Source organism: Danio aesculapii, chromosome 11, assembly GCF_903798145.1.
Source record: "Danio aesculapii chromosome 11, fDanAes4.1, whole genome shotgun sequence".
NCBI classification, from domain to species: domain Eukaryota; kingdom Metazoa; phylum Chordata; class Actinopteri; order Cypriniformes; family Danionidae; genus Danio; species Danio aesculapii.
The window spans coordinates 44,058,511-44,081,010 of NC_079445.1; the positions used below are offsets into that span (position 1 = coordinate 44,058,511).

The window sequence follows — 22,500 nt, forward strand, 5'->3', positions numbered from 1 at the left end:
TTGAATGTACTGAATATTATATATATATATATTTAATATGTTTATTTATTATGACACACACAAACATAGAAATAAAACTATACAAGGTTTGTGACATAGATATTTATATGTTTATATAATTTATATCATACACACATTTTGTTCAAATCTAAATATAAACATTTTCCTCAAATAAATGCATGCATGTGTGTATTAATATACGTAATAAATGTACACACACATATATTATGCCAAAACAATATTGACCAACGTATCCATCGTATTTTGGATACGATTAATTGTGATTAATCTTTGCTCAGCACTAATACTAAAAGTAATATAAAATATTTATGTATTATTAAAAAACTATTCTTATTATTATTATTAACAATTATTAATAATAAATAAATATGATAAATACTATTATTATGTATATAATATAACATATTATATGAATTTACACTGGTTGTATAGTATTCTTTTAACAGCTGTCTAAACTGTCTAATGGTTCATTTTATATATATTGTTGCATTGGCAGGTGTGTTTGTTTGTGTGTGTTTGTCTCTAACTACGCAGGCGACGTGCCCTGGGATTGGGATTATTTGGTCTCACGTTTTTCTTTGTGATAAAAAAAAGAAAAGACAAAAAAAAGACAAATAAAGAGACCCTATACAAAGGGGTTATTAAAAGTGAATTTTATTTGTCGGGTATTCTTTTATGTTGCGGCCTTGACTCTAAACCAGGGTTGTAATAATAATAATAATAATAATAATAATTGTATTTATGATTTGCATTTCTTAAACTCAAAGCGCTACAAGATATATAACAACAAATAAAAATCCAGAGAATTACCAGCTTGCATAACATCAACCAAATATCATTGTCATTTGATGTTGTTATTGGACATCAAAATAACATTGTCCTTAGACGATGGCTAGACATTGAATTTTGGTCACCTGACATCACAACTTAAATCTAACCTAATATTAATGACGTTGTGTGCCTGCTGGGTAATAACTAGGGCCAGACCGAATCTGCAGACGTTTTTTGCCATTTCTGCTGAGAATTTTGGTAAAAATCTGTGGATTTCTGTGGAATTATTTTGGGAGTATCATAACTAAAACCTAAAAAATTATATCTTTTGAACTTTTATTTAATGTTACTAAATATTACTGTACAAACTGCATTGTACATAACTCAGATGAACATTTTCAAATTAGTCAATAATATTACTGTAGTTAATTAAATACTGAATAAATATGGATTTACAAACATTTACTCAAGTAAATAAACAGAATTAATGTTATTAATTAATGTAAAAATCTGCGGAAATCTGCGGAAAATCTGTGCGAGCAGATTTCGTGTGGGCCTAGTAATAACAAAATGCACTACAGAATGTTACGTTTACACACATCCAAAAATTACATGTAAATGCATCAGCTTTTTACAGCGTAATACTCACTACTCTTGAGTACTTTTGAAAGGGCTACTTTTTACTCATACTTTGAGTAATATTCACAACAGATATTTTTACTCTACCTGCACTACATTTTTAGGCAAGTAATGCTACTTTTACTGAAGTATGATTTTTCAGTATTCTTTACACCACTGATTATTATATTATTGGGCTCCTACTCACTCAGTCTCAGCCACTCCCATCTGTCCTCCCACTTGTCAATCATATCTTTCCTCTTGTCCGTCAACTGCAGCAACTTCTCTTTTATCTGAAGGGAAGGAAAACAGACATTCATTATTAACGTGAGATTACTAAAGAAAGTTCCTCAATGCTTCCTAGGCTAAAATAAGCCCATTTCTTCAGAAGCTCTAGCGCAGACGTCAATCTCTCGCTCACCTCCTCTGATGCATAGTGTTTGCGTGCCAGCAGAGATTTGCCCAGCTCAATGCAGGCTGTGAAACTGTCATTACGGGCGTCGATCTCAGCCTTGATTCCCTGGTGGTTGTTCATGAGAAGCTCCACAGACGACACGTCCCTGAAGACAGATGAGCACATTCAGATTGATGCACATCATTGATTTAATGATGCAATGATTTATCCCATGCAACACAAATGTTTTCCTCCTTAACTAGTTTTTTAGGATGCATTAAGGATCATTTTAAAGGGCACCTAGTTTACCCCTTTTTCAAGATTTAATGCAAGTCTTTGGTGTCTCCAGAATGTGTCTGTAAAGTTTCAGCTCAAAACACACATCAGATTATCTATTAGACCTTTCAGAACATTGCATTTTCAGCTCTGAACAACTGTGAACTAAAGCTCAGGCTGGTGTTTCAGAAGGCTGTAGTCACCTGGGCTTCTCCTGCGTCTCAATGAGGCGGATGACGTCCTCCATCCACAGCATCAGGTCTCTCACCATGCTGAAGAAGCGGAACTTGTCTCCAGTGTCCAGCAGGCGAGAGCGCCGGCCCTCGCAGGCCTCCAGCAGACTCCTCCAGGCCTCCAGCACCTCGCCCTCACGCCGCTGGATGTCGTCGGCTTTATCGCCCGCATACGCCGACTGCAGACGCACCGCATCCTCCTGCAGCTGATGCACCTGAGCAGAGCATCATGGGATTCAGCAACTGATGCATTCATTAAGCTGAGAGTCTCCAAGAGTGCATTTAGACAATAAAAAACTTCATTTAAGTCTCTGTTAAACTCATAATGTAGGATATTATTATAATTATATCCATTATAATGCATTATTAAGATCAGTGTTTATGCATCTGATCATCAACACACACACACCTGCGTCCCCAGAGCCTGAATGTCGTGCTCAAACGTGGTGTGCATCCTCTGCAGCGTCTCCACCGTGTTCTGGTCCCGGCCCAGCTCTTCAGGAAGCTTCTTGTGTTTGTCCAGGATGCGTCCCAGAATCTCCTTGGCGTCGTGGTAGAATTTGTGCAGCTCATAGGATGCGGCGAGGATCTGGGTTCGCGTGTCGATGAGCTCCAGCAGATCCGCCCAGGCCTCGTTCAGACCGTCCTTCCACTCTGCTACGGTCGCGGCGTCTGTGTGACCGGCGTTGATCAGTTCGTCCGCCATGCGGTTCACTCCATCCACACGCTCCTGACCGATGTTTCCAGTGTCGCGAGCAAACTCACGGAAACGCTCCTGCAACATCTGCAGTAGAGAAAAACACATTTATGCATTAATTTATGCAATGAACTAGACATGGGACTTTAAAGGGAACATAGTTTACCCTTTTTTTTATGATTTAATATTAATATTATGGTTCTTCTGAGTGTGCCAGTTTAGGTTCAGTTTAAAACACAATTCAGATTGTTTTATTATAATGTGTTAAAAAGTGTCATGTTGGGGGCGTGTCCACAGCTCGCTGATTTAGGGGTGTGTTGCTTCACATGTAAATTAGTTTCGGCTTCCCGCCAATGTAACAAGGGGGCGGGGCCATGAGCTCACCCGCTCTGCGTTTGCAACAGAGTCTGACAGGCAGACGGAGAAAGAGAGAGAGGATCCGCATTCAGTCGTACATGTACGACTCGGACACAGACCAAGTAGAGAGTACAAAATCATTTGTGTCTTTGTAGTTTTACAGCCAACTGTGTGCTAGTTTCAAGTGCCGAGCTTGTACACAGAAACTAATAACCACGCAGACTGAATTAACTTTGACTGAGGCACAGGATGCGCCGCTCGAAGCCGCGACACGGCACACCAGACACTCTCTGTGGCGCGGCAGAAACATGAAGTGTCCCGAATCGTCGTGCCATGCATTTTTGAATTCTAAACATAGGTTTCTGCAGCGGTCCGTGGCGCCCAGCCGTCGACTTGAGTGTACCCTGATAGAAACCTATGTTTAGAATTCTAAAACGCATGCTAGTTAAGATCACAGGGAGCTTCTGGGATCGCGAGAAATGCAAACGGCTGAAGTATAAGGTAGACTCAATGAGAAGTACACATGTTTGCAAACCTACCTAAAGATACAACCAATAATTCCGATTAGAGCGATAATGTGGAGAATGCAGCTCCAATTGGTCCACCGTTTTTTATGTTGTTAAATTAAAAAAAAAAAAAGCACTGGGTGTGCTTATATCACCCCAATACGACAGTCTATCCACCATACATGCACATATGTCTGTCCAAACAGCTTGAAAAGTAGATTTTTTACCATAGGTGCCCTTTAACCGGTTTCAAAGTTTACTGCTTTTTAAAAAAAAAAAATCAAGGTTTTAAAACAACTAAAATTTTCTGTTATACTGTTCCTAAGGAATTTGTCAGAGTTTTTATGCGGTTTTTTTTATGTAAATGTAAAGAAATGTGTGTTTTTGAAACTAATGAAGAAAGCAGAAGCTAGTGATTTTATTTAATTATTTAGCCTGGCATGTTTACTGCTCCAAACTGTTATAAATGTTTCCTAAAACAAAAGGTATTTGTTTCAAGTGGGGGAAAAGGTTTTCTTTTTTTACCCAGACATTCAAAAAGAACTTATTTTAGAGCAGTGATGCCTACAATGAACAACTATTGTGAAAAGTGATAAACAAATAAACAACAGTCGAACCTCCATCTGCTCTTTATATGTAAGCACCGGCTGCCAAATAAGATAACATTTTTTTCTTCAACCTTTGGTGGAGTACTGAATATTCTCCAATGTAAGATGGTACGTAAGATCCCTAATGCAATGATTAAAAGTGGGTGGAAATTTGTCCGTCTATTTATGCAATATATAGGACGTCTAGAAATTAATGTTGAAAAAGAAATCATACTTTTGGTATTACTGTCTAAACTGGAATCTGTAATTAAAACAAATATTCCAACACTAGGGCAAAGGTTGATTTATACATGCAAAACAATGTAATTAAATAAAATATTAATTGCCAGAAGTTTGCAGGTTTGCTTTTGTCCAGGGTGCGTGTATATTTTGGTCATTGGATTTGCATTTTAGAAACGGATATCGAAAAACAAAAAATTATCCCTTTTTTGTTTTTCGTTGTAAAACTCAAAAACGAAAGTTGAAATACGAGGCATTTTTCTTTTTTTATAGTGAAAAACGGAGAAGCAATATTTATAAATTATTTTATTTTATTTTTTTATTTCGTATAACAAAACATAAAATCACCAGAAAACAAAAAAACACCTTTATATAAAGGAAAATATATTTTATAACATAATCGAGTGGGAAAAAAATAGCCTATAGCATAGCCTGTGTGTAGCAGCATTGAATGAATGAGTTGAATGAATGAACGAGCATTGCATCACCATCAACGAGTTGACCTGGTTTTAGAATGTAAAAAAAAAGCCTTTTTGCGTTTAAACTTTAAGCTTCTGCAATATAAATGGAATATGAGACTACACATAACTCCAGAACTGCTTTACAAAGTCAAGCCAAACATTCCAGATCAATGCATAAAATGTAATAAAGAGATATCATCGTTTATGAAAGTGTTTTCTTCGGTTGAACATTTTGGGGAGAAAATTCTAAACGTTTTATTCATGATGTTAAAACAGAATATTCCCAAATGTCCAAATCTTTGTGTGCTAAATATTTGTCCTGTTACAAGCACTTTTACTAGCTCAGATAAGAAAATATGTTTAATACACTCTATTTATTACATGCAAAACTTATAATAGCTCATTATTGGAAAAATACAGAAAGCCCTCCTTTTGAACAACAGTTAATTTTGTTTTGTAATTTGTTTTATTATTATAATTATTATTTATTTTAAATGTTTTGTACGTTTGGTATAGATTTATTTAGTACATGTTACAAGGTCCTAAACTCAATAAAGACAGTATTTTTTAAAAAAGAAAGCATATTTTTGTTGTGACTCACAGTGACGTGTTCGTAGTCCTGTCCGAGCTCGTGAGATCCAGCCACTACCTCCCGCTCCGCGATCCACTGCTCCAGATCGTCCACCTCGCGGTTCAGCTGGAAGAGTCGGAAACGCTCCTCCAGTTTCCCTCTCCGCTCCTCCGACAGATCCTTCAGTCCAGCGTACAGTTTATCCACCTGAGACTGACGCATGCCGATCCTCTCACTACATCACACACACAGAGTCAGAGTTATGTTTAATTATTACACGACTGTCTGAAATACTTGATTCTGATTGGTCAGTCACAACAATCCAATTTGTTATTTGTCAGATAACAGCTGCTAAATAACACAGGCTTTATTCACAAATGTTTTATGCAATACTACAGTTTTGCACATAAGTCTAGTTGAGTTATGTGGCTGGTGGATGGTGAGTGTTGGTGTTGTGTACCTCTCAGGGTGGTTTGCGGCCACCAGGCCTCGGCTGGTCTTAGACAGTTGGTGCACAGTTTCAGCGTAATCCTCAACCGCCTGCTCCAAGATCTGGTGTTTCTTCAGCATGGCCACTGAACTCTGCTCATCCTGACAACAAACAGCCGGAAAATCTTTCAGAAAAGCAGCATGTGAGATCTCAAGCAACTCGAATGCTCACTTCAGCAGTTAAGGCAAGACACTGCATGCGAATGAAGAAGGTTTTGACTAACAGACATCCTCATACTTCCACAACTTTAAAGATACATAGTGCAATTGAAATCTACAGATGTAAAAGTCTAAAGTTCATTCATTCATTCAAAATCTTAGTCTCTGATTTATCAGAGGTAACCACAGTGGAATGAACCGCCAACTGTTCCAGCATATGTTTTACACAGCGGATGCCCTTCCAGCTGCAACCCAGTACTTGGAAAAACCCATGCACTCTCGCATTCATACACACACTCATACACTACGGCCAATTTATTTCATCCAGTTCACCTATGGCGCATGTGTTTGGACTGTGGGGGAAACCTGAGCACCCAGAGGAACCAATCACTGCAGATTAGTGTCAGCAAAGTTGTTAACATTAAAATTATTCGCTGAACAACTCATATGGGTCATTGGGATGATTAGGGGAAAAAAAATGCATATTATAAGACGTGTTTTTGACCTTGCATGCATATCAGCCTATTGTTGGAGACTCCCAAAGACAAAATATGACCATTTATAATGCATAATAGGGGCATTATAAACACAATGTATTATTATTATTATTATTATATAAATAAATAAATAAATAAATAAATAAATAAATAAATAAATAAATAACATTTATTGACTGACATTAGGCCTGTCACAATAATCAATATATGCACTTGTGGACCTGACCTCAATAATTTCTGGTGATGCAACATATATCACCCATACATGTCAATTCTAGCAACATTTCAGCTGATTGTGCAACATCTCTGTCTCTACTGGAGGTGTCAGTGTCAGTATGGTTAAAAAACACTACAGTATTTACTATGAATTACTATAATATATTTTCATGTGGGTGTCTGACAACTGAAAATAGATCCGGTAGCAGATATCGCAGGCTTCGCAGCCTCTGTTATCAGGGCCGGATTAAGAACACATTGGGCCCTGGGCTATAGCAAATCCAAGGGCACCCTTTTATTTTTTACCTCACAAAAATTAATTAAAAAAAAAATTATATATATATATATATATATATATATATATATATATATATATATATATATATATATATATATATATACATTGTTGTTATTATTATTAATAATTTAGTAATTAATATTATTTTCTCATTTTCCACCATTTGATTTATATTTTATTATTATATATTTTTTTCTATTTTATTAAACTAGGCCTGCAAGTTTACAAAATTAAGTAATGACATAATATGAACTTTAAAGTTCAGACAGGCTGCAAAAATCAGCAAAACAAAAAACATTTGCTATACTTCCTAAATTAGTGCTTTATAATAAATACTTTAAATAGTAGTTCACCATTAACAGTTTCTTTAGAACTTAAGCTGATCATAAATCCCTAATGATATCTTTAATATCCATGCTTCTAATATCAAAAATATTGTGGTCTTCTGAGTTACAGAAGGCTAGCATCCTTATTTTGTTTATTTATTTATTGCATCTGACATATTGTCTAATGAAAACCAGCGCCAATATTTCATTGCTCTATATTATTTATGTCGTTTTCATAAAAGAGGCAAAGAAACATTCATAAAAAAAGTTTGCTTTCTAACTAGTTCAGTTAGACTTACTGTAAAGCATACCCTAGTGTATTTACTTCAGATCCATACTCCACAAAGATGGACATTTTGATAACTGCTTGTGTAGGCTATTTGATTTGTTTGCGACTTCGGACACTGTGTCGGTTATATTGTGTGATGTACTTTGCGGGCGCGCGCCGTTTTTTGAGTCCAGCTGTAACAGCCGCAAGGCTGAGACTGCGCTTCAGTTATGAGTCTATTCAGCATGATCCTGGGAAAATCTGATCACTCTTATGGGTGACTAAAACAGGGCTATTCAATATTCTGTTTTGGCTACTGCCACTCCGAGCCTGAGTTTAGCACCGGCGTCACTGTTTTTGAACAGCAGCGAATCGAAAGGAATACTGACATTATTGATGAGAGAATGCGTAATGCAAGGAGGCGTTTCCATGCGTCATAGTTCTCCCGTATTTTACAGTTATATCCCGCTATCATCCCGTAAAAGTATTTTCCCGTATTTTCAGTCTTTCTCTGAAGGGTGGCAAATAAACATTAAAGAGCCAAGCCTCCTTATACGCAACAAATACCGCCGAACCACCAGGGGCCGCCGCTTGCTCTTAAATGTGAGTCTGTTCTGTGAATTCGCTTTGTTTATGCATGAAAACAATTTGAAATAAATATAAAAACGGCAGGATTCCCTTTCCTTTTCTTTACAGGTGCCGTCTCCCCTTCATCTGCAATCCTCAAAACAGTCATATAGCGGTGCGTGACTGTCAGCTGACGCGCTCCACAGTGATAAATAGACGCTGTTTCTCAAATGGATTCTGGACACGCGATTTGAAGCGGAGCGAAAGTGTTTGAACAGACATATACACATAATTAATGATAATATCTAAAGATGTCGATCTTGGTGGAGGGTTTTTTTTCCCAAACTCAACTAATTTTATCCTAAATGAGCATAACAATTAGGAAAACAATCGAAATCATTCATTATAACGTTAGATCTGTGCATTTTTGAAGTGACACCTGTTATTTAATGTAATTAAAAGACAAAAATCTAAATAAATGAGAGATTTATTCATTGCTCTTTAATCAGAATGTGTAAGTTATACAGTGAAGAAACGGCTAATGAGATTTAATAGCTTGATTCTATTTCATTATAGCTTTTAATTTCAATAAGCTGAACTGTTTGCTAATGTATTTGCTGCTAATGTATACTATTTAATTTTTCTTTTGTAAATAATAATAATAAAACATTTAACTGACCGTTTAACAATACATTTACAATAAAAGAGCTCCAAATGAACATATTAAGTAATTTGGGGATTTTTTAAAGGCGAGCGGTGGGGGGGATGTCGGGGGGAATCCCTTATTATGGTGGGCATATCCCTTTATTTTTACATCCCAATGTTGACAGGTATGCTTCAGCCCCACCTAGCCCTTATGTTAATCCAGCCCTGTGTGCTACTCTTTACCTTGCACCTTTTTGTTAACATTTATTATTGTTTATTTAGGATATGCATTTTCACATTCTGATTCCAATGCCTGGTTATTAAATTGTTTAAATGATTATAATTAAGTGAAATATTCTTAAGAATAAAATCTGATGTGTTGTTTGGAAGAGTGCACTTGCATTGTGATGATATTATATTGTCATTCTGGCATTACATAATGAGTGACATAAAATGGTCTTAAAATGACAATAATATTGTTTATCGCAGTATACTTTGGTGCAGCATATTGAATAACAAATATAGATATCGTGACCGGCCTAGCTAATATTAACATAGCCACCAATTTCGCTCCTGAAAACACACACCTTGGCCTTCTCTTCAGACATCATGTAAAGCTCCTGTTCACTCATCCAGGCTTCGGCTTCAGCGGCATCAAAGTAATACTGCTGTGCTTTATGGGCTTCCTCCAGTCTGCTGTGGCGTTTCTCCGTCTCCTGCATGATGAGGCTCCAGAGGCCCTGCAGGTCTGACAGACGGGCCCGGATCGCCTCCACATTGGGGCTGTCGGCCTTCAGGATGCTCTGGCTGCGCTCGAATATATCATCGCAGCGTGGCTGATGGCCCTGGATCTCCTTCTGCAGTGTCTGTGGATGGAGAAACCCTTGAGTTACTGATTCCCAAATCGAAAGAATCATCCTGAACTGAATCATTACATGAATCACCACTGTTACTGTTTGTTTCACTGTATTTATAAGTAGTGAGGAGCTGAAATTTAAATATGTTAATGGGGATTTTTTTTGACCAATCATAAGCTGTGTTTCAAATCCCTTCCTTACCCACTATATAGTGCACTATACTGTTAGTATATCACTGTATTATAAGTAGGAGGAGCTTGAAATTTAAAATATGTTAATGGAGATTTTTTCTCGACCAATCATAAGCGTGTTTAAAACCACTCCTTACCACTATATAGTGCACTATATCAGGTGACTGCCATCTTCATTTCAGAGAGCATCGCCATTGCTACTGTTTGTATTACTGTATTTATAAGTGATTGAGGAGCTGAAATTAAAATGTTAATGTGAATTTTCTCAACAATCAGAAGCTGTGTTCAAACAAAACTCTTACCAACTATATAGTGCACTATAATCAGATGTTACCAACTTCACTTTCAGAGTGATGAAGAACATATAGAGTAAGTTATTGAGTTACTGACTCCCGAATCAAAGAATCATACCTGAACTGAATCATTACTGAATCACCACTGTTACTGTTAGTATCACTGTGTATATAAGTAGTGAGGAGCTGAAATTTAAATAAGTTAATGGAGATTTTTTGACCAATCATAAGCTGTGTTCAAATCCCCTCCTTACCCACTATATAGTGCACTATATGAGGTGTTTACAAACTTCACTTTCAGAGTGATGGAGAACATATGGAGTGTGTTATTGAGTTACTGACTCCCGAATCAAAAGAATCATCCTGAACTGAATCATTACATGAATCACCACTGTTACTGTTAGTATCACTGTATTTATAAGTAGTGAGGAGCTGAAATTTAAATATGTTAATGGAGATTTTTTTTCGACCAATCATAAGCTGTTTAAAACCACACCTTACCCACTATATAGTGCACTATATCAGGTGTTTGCCATCTTCATTTTCAGAGCGCATCGCCATTGTTACTGTTTGTATCACTGTGTTTATAAGTGAGGAGGAGTTTAAATTTAAATATGTTAATGGGGATTTCTTGCACCAATCATAAGCTGTGTTTAAAACAACTCCTTACCAACTATATAGTGCACTATATCAGATGTTTACCAACTTTAATTTCAGAGTGATGGAGAACATATTGAGTATGTTATTGAGTTACTGAAGTATTCTGAACTGAATAGCTATATAAATGAGAGGAAGAGGTTTAGAGGAGGCCCAAAAACATTACCTGGTTTTTCTTGATTAATAGCTGAACAGTCTGTAAATTGTTGCCATGATCTGTTGACGTAGCAAGAGGCATCCTCTCTTCAACCCAGAGCTGCAGAGAAACTACAGTTAAAAGTGTGCTGGAGACCAAGATTATTTTAGTAAACAAAAACTAAGACCAAAACTATTGGTCAAGACATTTTCATTAACGGAAATAGAAGTGCCTGTAGAGTTTTATAGACAACAATTAAACCCAAAATATAATTTTTTAGCCCCTAAATATATAAAAAATAAACAGATTGTGTTGAGAAAATAAAAACTAAACTAAAACTAACAAAACCACTAATAAAACAAACTAAAACTAAACTCCACTGAACAACAAATCAAGAATATTACTGAAATAAAAACTCATTTAAAAATGCTAAACTATAATAAATCACATAAACAAACACGTATTTTAAAGCCGAACTCACGATCTCGTCCTCCACGTCACGGTTAAACTGGTGGATCTCACGAGAGGCCATGAGGAAGTTTTTCCTCTTCAGCAGCGGGTCCAGCAGCTCCTGGAACTTCTGCTCCACCACTTTCCTGCGTCCGTCGACTTCATCCGTGTCTTTTCCCTCCTGCCGGAGCACATGAGCCTGAGACTGCAGCTCCTCCACCTCCCTCTGACGCACCTCCACCTGATTCTCCAACATCTGGAGACAGAAAAACCGAGTTAGACTCATCCTTCACAATATAAATACACCTAAAAAAAATGTTTTACTTTCTAAAAGTTCTTTTGAGATGCAAAACTAGGAAAAAGTTTGTCAGAAGTTGAAACATGAAGCTTTTACTGTTTTACATTTACTGTTTAATTGTTAATTGACTGTTTAAATGTAATAATTTGGTTCATTTTAGCAATTCCTTGTAAAATATTTCCATACAGATCATATTTAAATTAAGAATTGCTCAGTTTTTCGTTCAGTTTCTGAAAGCAGAACAGTCAAACTGTTGACATAACACCATAAACCTTAAATTAAAGCACTTTCAAGAACCTACATTTGTTTTTAAGTACTTTCCAGGCCTTGAATTCACATGTCTGAAATTCAAGCACTTTCAAGAAGCGTGGCAAACCTGAATACAAACTACAGATGCTTTCACACCTAGATGTTTGTTTTGGAACCTGCCACATTAGCTCGGTTGGTTTGGGCAAATATGAACACCGCAATCACTCTGTGATCTGCACCAAAACAATCGATCTGAGATCACCTGAATAAGGTCTCAGTTAAAATGAACTCTAGAGCGTTTCAGTTGTAGTGAGAAAGCAATATGATCCAATGAACTAACAAACCGGTTTATATCAGTGTATTAGGGGTGTCAAAACTAATTGTTTCTTCGGTGCACCATGATGCAGACACGGACAATTCGGTATCGGTTCAGTAATACATGCTATATGGTTATTACTTACTGACGTCATTTATCTCGTATACGCTATAATGCGGTAGTTTACTATGGCGAGGGAGGCGAGCACGAGTAATTAAAACACTCCAACTACTTAAAAACGCGACCACACATTTCCTCTCCTCTCTGCTGTTACAGCGATACTTGTGGATCAGACACGAGCGTGTCTGCAGAGTAAGTTTTCTCCACCACGTCTCTCAAGAATGAGCTGTGATCGCTGCTGCCGTTTATCAGCATCACTCATCGGTGAACAGTGAGCCTTACAGCCAATCGCAGCCTTTTGTCTGTTGAGCGCCGTGACCAATCACAGGCGCTCCACAAAGCTTAAAAAGCAAGCAGGATAATATTTACTTTGGTTATTTGCTCTAAATGCTCATGTTGTTCTGTGCATGTACTTGAGTTTTGTTTGATTCATTCAGAAGGAGTGTTTTCTTTGACCAGGTCAAATTAAAGGTACAGTTCATATATCGGACTGCTTGGATTAAAGGACAACATTGTATTACAAAAACACTGAAAATATATTTGTAAATGATACATTTTAATACAAGAATTCTTGGTCTGTGAAGTAAAATCTAAAATTGGATATGGAAAGCATCGTCAATGCACCGAGATATCATATTGTACCGAATCAATGGCATGATAATAGTAACTGAACCGAACTGTGAGGCCAGTGTAGGTTCACAACTCTACAGTGTATTATGGTTATGTAATAGCCAATATATATATATATATATATATATATATATATATATATATATATATATATATATATATATATATATATATATATATGGCTATAACCAGAGATGTATAAAGTACTAGAGACCCAGACTTAAGTAAAAGTACAAGTACTCTATCAAAAAGTGACTTGAGTAGAAGTTGAAGTGCTCTTTAAGCACCATACTTAAGTGGAAGTACTAAAGTATTCAACATTTTTTGTACTTAAGTATTGCAAGTAGTTTATTTAAAAATTTACTACAGTACTGAAATTAAAAATACAAGTATTGTGTAATGTAGTTATTAAAGAAAGCAGTAAAAAGACATCATATTGTTTTGTTTATTTTAAATATCTTTTTTGGGGGGCATGTGATTAAGCAGAACGAAAAGAAGCATGGCTTACAATACTGTTTTTCTCTCGCGCTTGAACCACCGATCTGACAGATAATAAAAGCTTTAACACAAACCTTTCAAAGTTGTGTGTCACAAATCACTCCGTAATCCACTCAAAACGCTATTGAAACCCATTTTCGGAGCGCAAATTACCAGTTGTAAAGGCTGTAAGCGGAAGTTCTAAACACTGCTGGAAGACGCTGGTCGCTATGGCGCCCTCCATGCAGCAGCTAACAGAACTATTACAAAATATATATTTGTAAAAACTTTTTGTTTAAGTCAACTTCTGATATAGAATCGATATATATTTTACAACCCTTGACAATTGAAATGAGGCTATCTATGAGAAATTCTTACCTCTGATTTCTACTTGATGATGATGGTGTCACCATTCAAAATTAAAGCGCACCTTTTTGCTTACTGTGCGTTCACACCGAAAGCGGCGAGCCTTGGCGACAACGCTGTCTGCCTTCAGCTCCGGCGGTGAGAGTGTCAAAATTCACTACATTGATCTCGTATTTAAAGGAGCCGTTTCAGCATATCAGTTACATTCCTGCATAAAACACGCTTTCAAGCATGAAAATGTTGCGTACTTCTTATCAAATTCATTTAACAATGGAAGATCACGTTGCATGTGGTGTGGCTTTATTCCACTTAATTATCCAATGTGTCCATATGTCTGAAATATCCTGGAGCAGCAATACTGTTTTGTACTGTCGCATAAGATCCCCGCTTTTTAAAGATAAATATATACAACATTAAAGCACATCAGTAACTTATTTAATGCATGTTCCTGTAAGAAAACATTGTAAATAATTGAAAATCCGGCGACCGCACTAATCAAACCCTTGGGAACAACTGTGGTCGGAACCAAAGTTCACAGGTCTGTGTTCTCTTGACTCCTCTCAAGCGGTGGACTTCTTCATTCTGATTGCTTGCAGCCGAACCGTGTCATAGCTCATTACCATAAAGTTAACTTGATTTCAACTCTCCTCGCCACCGGCTCTCATTGAAAATGAATAACTTCTGGCTACTTTGATGCTCTCGCAGCTTTCGGTGTGAACGTACGGTTATTATGTCTCATTTCTCATCATCATAAATGAAAATAATGATGTATGACAGCTGAGTGGAATCCCGGAAAACAAAGCAAACTCTGACCAATGTGAGGAGAGTTTACTCGGACTTGACTTGTTTTAGGTGTGTTGGTCCATTTAGAAACTTTGCTGTGTGAAAACTAACCGCACCATGAACAAGCAGCACCAACATTGTAACCATTTTAATCCCTATTACAGAATTAAACAATCGATCTACAGGCGTGAAAGCATCCTAAGACAAAGCGACTCATACCTGTTGTTTTTTGAGCAGGATGTTGACGCTGGTCAGATCTTTGCCGTAATCATCAGACTGGATCTGACCCTCGAGACCCACGAGCCACTTGTCCAGGTCGGCGCAGCTCTGCGTGAACAGCTCGGCTTTATTAGCGTCAAACAGACACTGGGCTTTAGTCTGAGTGGTGGTTTCCAGTTCAGTCCACATCTTCTGCAGCGCCGCCAGCTTCTCCTTCACCACTGCTTCTGTCTCCGGCTTCTCCGAGACCAGCTGCTTCCCTTCCTGCACACAAAATTAAGGGAAAAAATGGCTGTAATTTCATCTGTAAAATGCTACAGAAAAAAATCTGTAACCTGTTAACAGTAAGTTTCCTTAAAGGGGACCTTTTATGCCACCTTTTACAAGATGTCAAATGCGTCTCTGATGTCTCTAGAGTGTGTGTGTGAAGTTTCAGCTCCAAATACCACACACATACTGTTTTATAACTCTCTGAAACTGACCCTTTCAAGCTTTAATCCTGACTGTGGCGTTTTGGTGACTGTCGCTTTAAATTCAAATGAGATTGTGTATTTTTTTGAAAGGGGTGGAGCTACAATTGCCTATGCATCAGCATAGTAGCAGATTTAAAACAGTGTGAGTATGCCTGTCTATAGAGATTCCTGTCTCAAAACTCTAATGACATATGGCTGTTTCTCACTTAGGATTGTTTATGCTAATGAGGGAGAGATGGTCACTAGTGGGCGGGGCTTTCCCCCTCTGATGACACGTACAAAGGGAGAATGTCAATCAAAGTGTTTCTGCAGACTGTTTATATCAAGTCTGATTATAACAAACAGAATTAATACATTTTTACCATTAGGAGCTGATTATATACACATTGCTGCCACACAACTGTGTTTAAACCAAGCGGCAACCTCCCGCTCTCCCTCGGTAAGATATGGAAGTAACTAAAACTGCAATTCATCGACTCGCCTTGGGGGGCTGGCTCCAGGAAGTCCAGGTCATTTCTGACAGCAATGGGAAATTGGCCATTTTTACAGCTGATAAAAACATGATTACAGCCTGCTACAAAAGATGGCTTTGGTGCAGATAGCCATGATTAACCTTCATGACAACTGTATGGGGGGTGAATTTTTTTATAACTCATCCGTTTCATTTTATTAAGTTATATTAAGTCTGCATAATTAAGGGCGTGGCCACTTGAGTGACAGCTAGGTCTTGCTGCTCTCTGTCTCGTCACCTCAGCTGATTACAGCTAATTAGCTGATAAACTCGGCATATACATCGCATTTTTGTGTTGGTTAATGTTTCTTTACACAGTCAATTGCCTTTTGGGATTATTTCCTACAATTATCAGATGATATGGGATGCTGTGTGCACTTAATTGTGCTCACAAACCATTCACGTGGCCTCCGTTTCCCTGGTGAGTGAAATTATATACTTATATACCATCTCTATAAATGGATTTGTTTTATTTAAGATCATTTATCATTTATAATGTTCTTTAGAGCTGTAATACACTCCAGAATCTGACAGATTGAATAGCTGTAGGCTCTAGAACAGTCATCTGAAGCGTTGTCATACAGTGTTAAGTGTTTGGACGTATTTCGCGTTTTCCTCCTGTTGAAAAACGTCATAAGAGCAATGTTTAGTGGCTCAATGTATTACAAAAAAATTTATTATAAAATGAGTTATAAAATAAATTCACCCCCCTCACAGTTGTCATGAAGGTTAATCATGGCTAATCATGTTTATATCAGCTGTAAAAATGGCCAATTTCCCATTGCAGTCAGAAATGACCTGCACTTCCTTGAGCCAGCCCCCTAAGGCGAGTCGATGAATTGCAGTTTTAGTTACTTCCGTATTGGCTTCCCGAGGGAGAGCGGGAGGTTGCCGCTTGATTCTTTAACAACCACTTTCTCAATGCAGTGAAGCCACAGTTATATAGCATCATACTGACATCTAGTGGCCAAATGGCATTATACAATATATGGCTCCAACATTAGTCTTACAAAACATATTTTATTGACGTAATGCCAAACCACGCAGTACTTTGCACATAAATAAATACTGAAGAACAAAAACTGAATGCACTTAAATGCACTGGCATCACACCTCATTAATTAATTTTGATTATATCAGAAAAAAGCTGGATATTCACTACCGGTCATATTCACTTGGGGCCAGTTTATTTTTTTTTATGCTTAATTTAATTAAATTATTTATATAAAACTTTTTCTGTTCATCAACGCGGCACTAAATGTAAAAAAAAAATTGTTTTAAATTGTTAAATACTTATTTATTAAATATTTATTTTTTACTTCTTGTATGTAGTTTTATGTAGTAAATTATTACTCCAGTCATTATTGCTTTCATTACTATTACCATTAATAAAATAAATAATAATAATAATAATAATAATATTCAATGTTAAGGATCATGTGACTCTGAAGACTGGAGTAATGAAGCTGAAAATTCATCATTAAAATCACTGGAATAAATTATTATATTAAATTATAAACTACTTTTGAACAGTTATTTTATAGTGCAATAACATTTCACAATTTAACAATGTGTACTGTATTTTTGATTAAATATATGCAGCCTTGGTGAGCAGGAGAAGCTTATTTAAAAACATTTAAAAATCCTGCTGAGCCCAAATTTTGACCGTGTTTAAGTAGAAAGCGACATTTAGATGGATTTATTTTGTGCAATAAATTCACCCAAACATTTATATAGATCATAATGTAAGCAGTATGAAATGAAATGCATTGGTAAGCAACCTTCTCGATTTTGTCCAGCCATTCTTTGTTTGACTGCAGTTCAGCCATGAATGCTTGGTGTTTGAGCCATTTGCTGTGTAGGTTTCGAGCTTCATCGTAGGACATGTCCTGTGCCGTCAACATCTTCTCATTGATCCACAGCGACAGCTACACAGAGCATGCAAAACAAGAAAATTAATGTAGATTTATTTTGCTTTATATTTCAGCACATACATGCACAACACTGGGTTTATAACACTTCTGAGAAGACAACTGAAAGGATCTCTTTTGAGCTAACAATTATGCGACACCCACACACAATTAAAACACATCCAATGCAAAACACAGACAGACAGGCTAACCTAAACATGGTTAGCATCATCTATTAAATGTCGCCTTAAATGTATTATAAAATAAAAAATTAAATAAAAATAATAATTTAAATGAAATGTACAGTTTAAATAAATGAAATTAAAATGTAATTAAATAAAAAATAATTAAATTAAATAAAAATGCATTTAATAAAATGAAAATTACATTAAAAAAGTGACTGCTACATTTAAAATTGATATTTTTTTCATTTCATAATTATTTATTTTTAATTATTATTTCATTATTTTGAATATATATTATTATCTGCCATATTCAATATAGGTTCACATAGTTACAAATTAAATTACAATCAAATTACAATTAAATTAAAACTAAAAGAAAAATAAACTTAAAATAAATAAATAAATAAATAAATAAATAAATAAATAGATAAATAAATAAATAAATAAATAGATAAATAGATAAATAAATAAAATGGTGAATGTTACATTTAAATGTGACAATTTTTATTATTATTTGATTTATTTATTTTAAATTATTACATGGTTTTTATTTTTTGAACAATATTTTACTGTTGTGAATATATTGTTTTATCTCCTGTAATAAAAAACCTAATATTAACATTAAATAACACTGAATTATATTTAATGATCATCTCACCTCCTGGCAGTCCTGCAGGAACTTCTGCAGGTCTCTGTTGTCCTTTAGTCTCATGAGCAGCTCCACTGCAGCCTCACGATTCTTCTTATGCCTGCAGGTTAAAGGCTGGCTGTTAGGATCTATCATTCCTGGTCACTTTAACACGTTTTACACCATGTGTCTTGCAGTTACTTCAAAGTTACTTCAAAACAAGCCATTAATTGCGTCAAACTGGATCAATATAACTGTAGTTAAATTACTTTTCTAATTGCTTTGTCTGTAAAGTAACCCAGTTACTGAATAATTAATTTAATTACTTGACTAAATACTAATCTACATAAATCTAATATATATAGTCAACCAGGACCTTTTAGTTTTGTCTAAAAAAATGAAGATCAAAACACAAAACTTTCAAAGCAATAACACTATGTTTCATACATTTATATTGGCATAAATTAAAACTTCATTGTTTATTAAACATGCAGTTGTCAGACAAATAAAACCTTTTTTAGTTGAAAAAAATTAAGTTAATTTGCAATTATTATAATTAAGCCAAATAACAAAATATGTATATTTACAATTACTCTGCTTCTCTGTATTTACACCTTTTTTTATACCTTCTGTATTTATACCTGTCATGAACTAAGCTAGTGATTAATTATAGCTGTTCTGGAATCAGCTTCCAGAAATGATCAGATGTGCTCCAACATTAGGTACATTCAAATCCAGACTGAAAGGCACTTAGCTGTGCCTTTACTGAATGAGCACTGTGGTATGTCGGACAGATCGCACTAGTATACCTTTCTTTTCTTTTTAATTATTTTATAATCCGCTTCAACACATTTTAATCTGTTTTTATATTATTTTTTTTATACTTGTCTCTCTTATTACCGTTTATGTATCTGATTGGGCAGTTAAACATTTTAACTTGGGCCAAATCACCATACTGGTAGATCTGTCTCTGTGGGATAGCAGTGTAATTAATATAAGTGAGATCCGAGACATGACTCGCCACAGATAACTGTTGCTTTTAAGGGTTTTAAAGTCCTTGGCGTCTGGCTGAGATCAAGACCTTTTATTACGTTTGGCTAGCTAAAGCGAATTACTCCCGGGAGGGGGTTAAAATCAGGAGCCGTGCGATTTACTTCCTGAAGGAAGTTGAAATTGGGGGGCATGTAATTAGAGCTGTAAAGCTTAACTTTTGGATTTTAGGTGAAAAATCGAATCTGTTGGAGACGTCCAATAGATTAATAGGTACAGAAAAACTCCACAGAGGGGGGAGTGATCACCAGAATGGGGAAGTCCCAGAGTAAAGTGAGAAAATATGATACACCCGTGTTTTGGAATACAGAAAAACTGTATCTGATTGGGCAGTTAAACATTTTACCTTGGGTCATCACCATACTGGTAGATCTGTCTCTGTGGGATAGCAGCGTAATTACAATCAGTGAGATCCGAGACGTGACTTGCCACAGATAACTGTTGCGGGGGGTTAAAGCCCCTGGAGTCTGACTGAGATCAAGACCCTTTTTTTACGTTTGGCTAGTTAAGCGATCTACTCTCGGGAGGGGCTGTGCATTTTACTTCCAGAAGGTAGTTGAAATTGGGGGGCATGTAATTAGAGCTGTAAAGCTTAACTTTTGGATTTTAGGTGAAAAATCAAATCTGTTGGAGACGTCCAATAAATAAATAGGTACCGAAAAAGTCCACAGAGGGGGGTGATCACCAGAATGGGGAAGTCCCAGAGTAAAGTGAGAAAATATGATACACCGGTGTTTTGGAATACAGAAAAACTGTATCTGATTGGGCAGTTAAAAATTTTTACCTTGGGTCATCACCATACCGGTAGATCTGTCTCTGTGGGATAGCAGTGTAATTAATATAAGTGAGATCAGAGATGATGACTCGCCACAGATAACTGTGGCTTTTAAGGGTTTAAAGTCCCTGGCGTCTGGCTGAGATCAAGACCCTTTTTTACGTTTGGCTAGCTAAAGCGATTTACTCCCGGGAGGGGGTTAAAATCAGGGGCCGTGCGATTTACTTTCAGAAGGAAATTGAAATGGGGGGGCACAAAATAAGAGCTGTAAAGCTTAACTTTTGGATTTTAGGTGAAAAATCTAATCTGTTGGAGACGTCCAATAGATTAATAGGTACCGATAAACTCCACAGAGGGGGGTTGATCACCAGAATAGGGAAGTCCCAGAGTAAAGTGAGAAAATATGATACACCCGTGTTTTGGAATACAGAAAAACTGTATCTGATTGGGCAGTAAAAAATGTTTACCTTGGGTCATCACCATACTGGTAGATTTGTCTCTGTGGGATAGCAGCGTGATTACAATAAGTGAGATCCGAGACGTGACTCGCCACAGATAGGCTGAGATCAAGACTCTTTATTACGTTTGGCTAGTTAAGCGATCTACTCTCGGGAGGGGCCGTGCATTTTACTTCCAAAAGGAAGTTGAAATTGGGGGGCACGTAATTAGAGCTGTAAAGCTTAACTTTTGGATTTTAGGTGAAAAATTGAATCTGTTGGAGACTTCCAACAAATTAATAGGTACCGAAAAAGTCCACAGAGGGGGGGTGATCACCAAAATGGGGAAGTCCCAGAGTAAAGTGAGAAAATATGATACACCCATGTTTTGGAATATGCAAAAACTATCTTTACACTGTTTTAATCTGTTTTTATATTATTTGTTTCTATTTTAGTTATACTTTTCCCTTTTATTCATGTTTATGTAAAGCACTTTGAATTGCCACTATGTATGAAATGTGCTATATAAATAAACTTACCTTGCCTTGAGTTGAAGAATAGGATTATTTAGCAAATTATATAATACTTCTCTAAATTGATTTATATAGAACTGTTGAATTTCTAAACAGGATTTAAGACAAGTACATTAAAACTAATTAAATTACCTAAAAACTTTAATGGAAAAGTAATTTAATTACAGTAACTAGTTAGTTGGTAAGTAATTGCACCCAACAGTGGTGTCTTGTTACCGGTCATCAATAGAAGCTGCTCTTTCTTGAATGCGGTCAGCGTTAATGTTTCCATCACTGGCCAGCCTCCTGCCGGCCTCCACCACACCGTTGATCTTGTCCTCATTGGCGTCCATAGTGGTCATGAAATCCTCCTGTTTCTTAATGGCAGCTTCGGCTCCTTCAAGGGTGGTGGGCATCTCGGTGTGGGCCAGAACATACTCCTGCAGTGACACAAGCAGTTGTCAGGATGGTAAACATTTGAAGGAGTTTCAAGTTTTTTATTTATTTATGTATAATGGCAAATTGTTTTTGTCATGAAGCTTTGGACGCTGACATGGCAATAAAAATATGGAATCAACTAACTAAGATGTTTGGGTGGAGGAAAGGCAAAGGGAAGGTGTGATGTTTGGTAGAGTGATGCAATGTTGCTATACAACTATGCTTTATGCTTTAATAGATGGATGTTAGATATATATTTATAAAGATGGATGGATAGATGCTGAATATATATGGACAGATGGATGGATGCTGGATATATCGACATATAGATTGATGCTAGGT

At 36.5% G+C, this 22,500-nt stretch overlaps 1 protein-coding gene across 3 annotated transcripts in view; it reads right to left on the reverse strand.

The window, feature by feature from the left end:
• Positions 1-22,500, reverse strand: part of sptbn1 (spectrin, beta, non-erythrocytic 1) — a 192,292-nt gene that overhangs the window by 14,902 nt on the left and 154,890 nt on the right. For all 3 annotated transcript variants that reach the window (XM_056467682.1, XM_056467683.1, XM_056467684.1), the window contains 13 exons: positions 21,958-22,160; positions 18,977-19,067; positions 18,005-18,151; positions 15,240-15,503; positions 11,813-12,037; positions 11,362-11,451; positions 9,785-10,063; positions 6,193-6,323; positions 5,763-5,967; positions 2,723-3,097; positions 2,284-2,528; positions 1,832-1,970; positions 1,619-1,703 (listed from right to left, as the gene is read on the reverse strand). In XM_056467682.1, coding sequence (XP_056323657.1) covers positions 1,619-1,703; positions 1,832-1,970; positions 2,284-2,528; positions 2,723-3,097; positions 5,763-5,967; positions 6,193-6,323; positions 9,785-10,063; positions 11,362-11,451; positions 11,813-12,037; positions 15,240-15,503; positions 18,005-18,151; positions 18,977-19,067; positions 21,958-22,160 — 2,479 coding nt within the window. The remainder of the gene's footprint in view (positions 1-1,618; positions 1,704-1,831; positions 1,971-2,283; positions 2,529-2,722; positions 3,098-5,762; positions 5,968-6,192; positions 6,324-9,784; positions 10,064-11,361; positions 11,452-11,812; positions 12,038-15,239; positions 15,504-18,004; positions 18,152-18,976; positions 19,068-21,957; positions 22,161-22,500) is intronic.